A 7,343-nucleotide genomic window follows, 5' to 3' on the forward strand; every position below is an offset into this window, starting at 1 on the left:
CGTTCATTTCCACATTTCAGAATTACCATTCCGGAAGTCGTTCAGAATCTTCACGGCTCAAAAGCGAGCACCGTGCCACGATAGAAGGTTCAATATCATCGCTCTGCTGTTTCAGGTTACGTTGTCCAACCCTGTATCTAAAAAAATTAATTCTATTACGTACTTTTATTTTTCAGTGCTTTCAAGATTCTAAAAAAGTAAGCATTGAAGCCTTCCACTAAGCACATCCGCTGAAAACTGGGTCAGCGAATGAACAGGAGCTTAACAAGGCGCTTGAAAAGTCTAAAATATGACACGCTAACTTACGCGAGATGCAAATTCGCATATTTACGAGAGCTACTCAATATTTAAGGGTAACGTGCTAGGCACGTCCTTACTTCTGGCTTAGTAAAGCATGTGGCCGGGTTTGTTGGTTTAAAATCTTGAAACCTGGAAAAATACCTTGGCGCAAAAAGTTTCCTTACATAAAAGAGACGAGGAGACAACGGACAGTAGTCTCCTCGTCTCTTTTTGTGTATGTGATTTTTTTTTTTGCGCCGAGGTGCTTATCCAAGTTACAATATCCTACTTAAAGCATTGCATATTTCAACTGGAATCGCTGCGCATTTCGACAGAGGCACTCCATCATTCTTTCCCGGCTGGACGCAGCACATGAACAAAATGGACGCACGAGCAGATCTGTATTTCTCAGAGCTGTAAACTAGATGACCGCCTGTTCTCACGCCGCAAGATTCATTGGCACCGTCTAAATATTTATACAAAAAAAAACGGCATTCACTTAAGCATTTATGCAATAAAGCGACATAAAACGGAGGGGAAACGAGTATCAGGCAGGAGGAATAGTGTAGAAGTGGAGAAAACCCAAGGCTCTCCTCGCCACCGCAACGAAACGCACAGAATAACCAGGATAATCCCGCTTGCTAATTCTGCCTGCGTTTTTCGTTGTCGCGTATAGCATGTCAAATTGCCACAACAGTTCGGTGCATTGATCATTTGCTTGATAAACTACGACCGTAAAGTTAAAAGTGGGAGGAATATGGTTGCATGCAAGGAGAAGTTTACATTTAGAGCATGAATGTGTGGCACCCTTCCCATGTATGGCAGCATGACAGTGAGAAAATATACTTTCGAGAACCGGACAAGAGCAAACTCAGTTGATTCGTCCGTCGATAAAACAATGAAAAGTTCTCATAAAGTTTTTGCTACTTATCCCGAGCTGCCATTCTGACACTTGAAGGCCTACGTTTTCTTCCTTCAACGGGCCTCAGAGAGGCTTTCATGGCCATCTTACGTACCTCGGGGCTTGGAATATCCAACGAACGCACTTCTTTTGGCTTCTCAATGAAGACTTCCGGTAGCCACTGGACCGCCACGACACTCAGCATGGTCATGACGGCCACGTACATGCTGAAGTAAACGCCCTCTGGTTCAGTCTTCAGCTTAGCGAGAAACATTCCTAAATATGACCCGATGCCACCGAAGAAAACAGATAGGCTCACTCCTGCGCACCGAATCTTCGTGGGAAAAGCGTCTCCAGCATACCACATCACAACGCTCATGGACCCTGACACCACAGCCTTCATTGCTGCGTGCACGAAGGGAGTCGCAAAGTGTTCACCGCTGAGCGTCATCAAAAACTTCGCGACGGCGCTGCAACACGTGATGGCGAGTACTGCGGAAAGTGTTTCGCGGATCCCATAGCGGTTGACAGCCAAAATTATAATGCAGTAGGTGCTCGTCGACAGACCGAAGAATACTCCTAACCAAAAGTATCCGGATGTGTTGTCGCTGAAGACGAGGCCGAAGTACACGCCGCTCAATGTGAACCTTGAGAAGAAAGCGGCCACCGCGAGCCGCCGCATTCTCATGGTCTCGAGGATGCCTTCTGTCGCGGAAGCCATATACGTCGGCTCGTTGCTGTCCAGTAGTTTCCCCATCTCGGCGAGCAGCACTCGGAAGCCCCTGCGTGCTTTGTCCGCGTCCTGGCCATTGACCTTGGCAGCCAACAGCACGCCCTCTTCCGCTTCACGCACCTTCCACGTCGCGAGAAGCCAGGCGGGGGACTCCTCCAGCAAGAAGCAGCATACGCCGAATATTGCCGCCGGCGTGATGATGAGTGCTTGAGCGAGTGCCCAGCTCGGTGACTGCCACGAGAGGATCTGCAAGACCGGTGGCACTAAGGTACCAGGCACGGCCGTTTGAAGCAGCAGGAACAGCCAGCGTCGTGAAGGACCCGTCCCCTCGTACAGCAGGATGAAAGTGAGAAGGTAACCGCCGTTTCCGGCGGCCATGGCCAGGGCGCGGTTAACGAGGAAGAAGGTGAATGTCTTCGCCACACTGCAGCCGATCAAGGAGAAGACCAGTATGAATGCACAGACGACCGTCACTGGCTTCCTGCCTATGCGGTCGGACGCGAACCCCGCCACGGGTGACAGAATCGTGTAACTGAGGGAAGTGAAGAGCGAAGACAACGGGTAGAGGTACTGGCGGCTGCACACGAGATCGAATCGGCTCACGATGCTGTCGCCCTTGTCAGCGATGTCGTAATCCCAGCTGCGGCACTCTATCACGGTCCTGTTTTCTGCGACTGTGCCCTGCGGGGCATAAAAACAAAGACATTACCTTTTAATTAGGGCATTTGTCCTTCTTTAATGCATGTAATGCATTCAACGTCCACATGGTCCTTGTCCGCCGATTTGACCTCGTTCGTTCGACGGACGGAAACGTACCGTAGGGGGAAAAAGTATCCAGGACGCGTCATCAGGAAACGAAGCTTATAGCTCTGTTGATTAGCCGATGGCTGGAAGTCACACTTGTCAGGATGAAGGCCAGACTCGCATGTTATGATGTGTGCTACTGATAGCAGCTGATCGCTAACAAACAAGGCAGCTATTAACCAAAATCTTTTGTGGCGCATCCTGGAGAATTTTGTCGCCCCATAATACGCACTAAATAAGCGTAGAGGGTGGGCTTAGAAAAACGTGATGGAAAGGAGCAGTATTGGTTCAACAATATAGCAGTCCAGTTGCAAGCGGACGTTGTTATAAGTCCAGCTTAAGACTAAGAGCACGTAATCATTACAAGTGTATACGTATGCATCACCATGTGTAAGTCTAGTATAGTGCCCACTACACGCAGCTCGAAGGACATGTTATGTTGGATAGATGAGATCAGAAGAAAATTAAAATGTAGGAGAATGTCGTGCTGATTTAACACGTGGCTAATATGGGAGCTCCACCAAGAGAAGCGCACGGAGAAACAATAAATTGATCTTAATTCACAATTCTGGAAAAATGGATTCTGCATGCTATTCAGGTCAGCATCAAAGATCATGAAGGGAGGAAGAAATAAGCGGGCAAGATTAAGCCAACGTCGATCAAATATATGATCTTCGGGAGCTCCATGCTTGCAGAAATGTCGGTGTGTATTGTATGGGAGCGCAACACGCTATCAATAACAGCTTTATAAGCTTAAGCATTTATATGAGAGGAAGTGTATTTTCTGTGTTATTTCTTAATGCGATGGTCACCGTTACATAGCCTAAGGGCCACCTTGTTCAGTAAGAAGGCTGCCGGAAGACTCTTAGTGTGAGAGAAGTCTACTGGTTGACCCCAAGCTTCTAGCATTAGTTATGATTGCCTCGGTTAATACACACAATGTTATTGTGTACGTTGACTTGAGCATGGTATACACCTTTTACTTTGAAAACAGGTATATAGTGTGTGCTAAGTTAAGATTTAATATTGTCCTTGCTAAACACTATGCATAGACAGACGAAGCTCAACAAAAACAGGACACAAGGAAGAGAGCTAATACATCCCGAACTCGAGACTCTCATTCGCAGAGGATGCGAGTTAATAAACAGCAAAATGATGGTGAGTGCGGAAAGAAGACATCGTGCATGTACGTGAAAACAAGGTCAAAACAAATTAGACGGGAACCAAGACATATGTATCACCTCATTTTATCTAAAAAAGCCCTTTCATTTTTATAAAGCGCAATATAGACGGTGCTTATACGGTCACTCCCGGCTCTTTTCATGTGGAATGGCTCGACCAACTCACACGTTGTCGTGTTTCTGATCCTTTTTAAGATCTTTGGTTTTTGCACTCTCAAGTCGCAATATTCTTTTCCTTTTCCTCTTCACTGCAGGCTTTAGAATGCTGTGATACATTAGAACCCGTGCCATTTTTCAACGCGCGGTTAGGGCCTGCTGGACGATCGTTAATACAACGGCCAGGATGGCCAATGTACTATTCTCCACACGTCAGCGCGATTCGGCGCCCACCGCCCACCGCACAATTCACTAAGGAGTTTTATGCTTTTTTGGACATTTTACTTTCATTGGCATGGCGACATCAGTTTTCCAGCACAAGGAAGAAAGGTTTTGCGAGGGGGGGGGGGGCGGAAAAAACCGCAGGTACATCGTTCTTAATTCGCTTCCATATGCTTAAAATTGTGGGCTACCTTATAGGATAAGGAATCGCAAGCAACTTGATTTTATTTTTGGCAGCTTAACTGTGTACTGTTTCTATTCCTTTCTTTTTCACTTTTTTCTTTAATGCTTCTGGGACTCAGCTCATAATCAAAGTTGGATAGCCAGCTCGTTCAGGTGTATTGAAAGCTGTCCTGTATTTAAGACAACAGGACTTTTTCAACGATACTTCAAGGCACGTTTGATCGATAGCGCGTTTAGGTGTCTTGAATTGGCCAGAATAATAAAGCAATAATTCCGTCTTAGCGCGTGGGCGATTCATCCAGCAAATGCTTTCGTCAATAAGGGCTATCTTTAAACATAAAAAGTGTAGGCTACTGTCTTCGGCGAGCTCATAAATGAACTCCAAATTACTAATTATAGTCTAAAACTGGATCAAACGTCCTCTGCCGTAAGTGGGTAAGTCGAGGTTGTCCATTCTTTAAAACTAATTACAAACATTGTCAACATACCAAATTGACTACACAACTCTGTCCGCTTCAAAAACTTTCGAAAATCTCTGTCAAACCACGCGAGAAGATTAGTGCACAACTCTAGACAAACACAATTTTTAGCACGCAGTAGCAGAGAAGTACGAAGTGCCTGCGATTTTTGCGCGACCCTCCCCCCCCCCCCCCCCCCAAAAAAACAAATGTTCATGGAGCTACAAAACCGGTTAGCACGAAGCCAAAGAAATTATAATGTCCAGAAAACCACGTAAACCCTTTTGTGAAGTGTGTCGTGGGCTTCGTTAGATCTCGCTGACGTGTGGGAAATCGTACATTGGCCTGAACTGGCCGATATATTAATGATCGTCTAAAAAATGGCATGCGTTCTCAAATACCACATCACTATAAAACCAGCGGTGTAGGAGAAAATGAAAATAAAATGTGAGGCGAGACTGCAAGCATCTTGAAACAGGAGCAAAGGCACGACAGCGCGTGAGCTGATCGAGTCATTCCCGTCAAAGGAAGCGGGAGTGATTGTATAAGCACCGCCTGAATTGCGCTTTATAGATTCTAAAGTGCAGTTTTCGATAAAATGTGGTGATGCACATGTTTGGCTGCCCTTTCTTTTGTTTTTGCATTCTCGGGCGCATGTAGGGTGTCTTCATTCGGTCCTCACGCTCTTTTTGCTATTTGTTCACTCAGATCAGCTATATAAATAAACAGTTCAAAGTTGCGCATGCCTCGTCTATCCTCCTTGCGTTACGCATTTTTATGAAACCATGCACCAAATAGCCCCCAGCGTGGATCACAAGCACATGAATAAAACTGGTTCCCGTTATTAGGCTGACTCCCAAAAGCGTATTTCCGACCCGGCGCTGTGCCTCAGCTGGTTTGGTGTTCGGGTACTAATCGCAACGACCAGCGATCGAATCACTGTCGCGGCGCCCGTCCTTCGGTGGAAGGAAAATCCAAAAACGCCCGCGTTTTCCGATGTCAGCTCAAGTCAGAGAGCCCCACATGGTATAAAATTAATCCGGAGCCCTCCACTATAAAGCTTCCTTAGATGCCCACGAATCACTTCGACACATTAACCCCTCGTATAAATATACACACGAAGCATGTTCCCAGGACTCAGCGTAAGGAAGAACACATAAAGGAAGTCCTCACCAGCACGGGCGGGTCGAACATGGTGCACTTGCTGAAGCTGCCATCAGCCTCGATGGGGATGGAAAGATTCTTCCAGGTGTCCGCAGACAGATGTCTCAGCTCGACGAGAGGCTGGCACCAGTGGTCCACGGGTCGGCCGATGAGCCGGTTAGAAATGAACTGAGTGAGCGCTGTGGCCACGCACGCTATGCCGCACACCAGCATGCGTCGCTGGTACGCGCCGTGACCCAGAAGGGGGCCGACGCTCTCCTGGAGTCCCGCCAAGCTGGTAGGAGCGACGGTAGTGGGCAGACTGCTCATACTCATGACGGCCGTCCCGCCGGGTACCTCTGCTTCGTGTTTGTGCTGCGCTGTCGTTGTTGGGGACACCCTCTTGGAGATAGGACTCGCCTCTTTCAATGACATCTCTCTTGGCGTCCGTGGGACAAAGGGCGGCGGCTTTGAAAGATCTACACTGGGTTCGCCGCCACTGCATTCGCTCTTCTCGATTCTCGTGCTTCTTCTTCTCGTGCTTCTTCTTCTTCTTCTTCACCCCAGGTATATGGCACGTGCTCTTAGAAGCGCTTCGTCTTCACCGCAAAAGAATGTCCACGCGAGAGTGCGTGCCCCTTCCTCTTTTTTTTTGTTTACCAGGGAATGTTTGTCGGTTCAGAACATAGAGTTTCTTACTATTAACTAGAGGGAAATCTGGCTGCACTGCACCTGTCCCTCCATGGGCGCGCAAAGCATCATGGGGCGATGAGCTACTTGGGGCTGGACAGTAGGTTTTTTTTTTTTTTCAGCAATGCAGACTGGCTTTACAGAGATGTTCCATTCCGTATCCACGGCGCGCTCCGCGCGCAGACGACTTCGGCTTAAAAGTAGTGCGCAAAGTTATAGTAGCGAGAACGCAACAGCACACGACGCCAATAAAAGGTTTTTGTTTTCCGACATGCTGTGAAAAACCTTTTAAGGTCTTGAAGGGAGAACATTTTTTTCAATAACATATTTCTTTTTAAAAGTGCGGCTGTTAAGCACGAAATATTGGCTTTTGTAGTCTGCAATGCTTGGCCAACAGCAGAGCAAGTCATAGCTTATTTTGGGCAAATTTTGCATTTAGGTGCTTTTCTGCTCGTTTGTTGCAATATATAGACAAGATATTGAACGTTAGGGCATTCTTGATTATCGAACAACGTTTGTTTTTTCATTATTTCTGGCCAAAAGTTGTAGTTCTGCAGTCGGTAGCTCTCCGCTCTGTGATGCTTAGAGCGCCC

General features: G+C 47.1%; 1 protein-coding gene across 1 annotated transcript; it reads right to left on the reverse strand.

Annotated features, from left to right (window-relative positions):
• Positions 1–964: 964 nt before the first annotated feature.
• Positions 965–6,570, reverse strand: LOC144119950 (solute carrier family 22 member 7-like). Its single transcript, XM_077652448.1, has 2 exons — positions 6,091–6,570; positions 965–2,594 (listed from the first exon to the last, which is right to left on the reverse strand). Exons 1-2 carry the CDS (start codon positions 6,493–6,495, stop codon positions 1,203–1,205), a joined length of 1,797 nt encoding a protein of 598 aa, XP_077508574.1. The 5' UTR covers positions 6,496–6,570; the 3' UTR covers positions 965–1,202.
• Between the last annotated feature and the right edge of the window lie 773 nt (positions 6,571–7,343).

This window comes from Amblyomma americanum, chromosome 2, assembly GCF_052857255.1.
Source record: "Amblyomma americanum isolate KBUSLIRL-KWMA chromosome 2, ASM5285725v1, whole genome shotgun sequence".
Classification (NCBI taxonomy): Eukaryota; Metazoa; Arthropoda; class Arachnida; order Ixodida; family Ixodidae; genus Amblyomma; species Amblyomma americanum.

Coding starts and splice junctions, on each gene's coding strand:
- LOC144119950 (XM_077652448.1), bottom strand. CDS start 6,495: ATGTCATTGAAAGAGGCGAGTCCTATCTCCAAGAGGGTGTCCCCAACA. Junction 2,595..6,090: donor TGTTCGACCCGCCCGTGCTG/GTGAGGACTTCC, acceptor TATGCCCCGCAG/GGCACAGTCGCAGAAAACAG.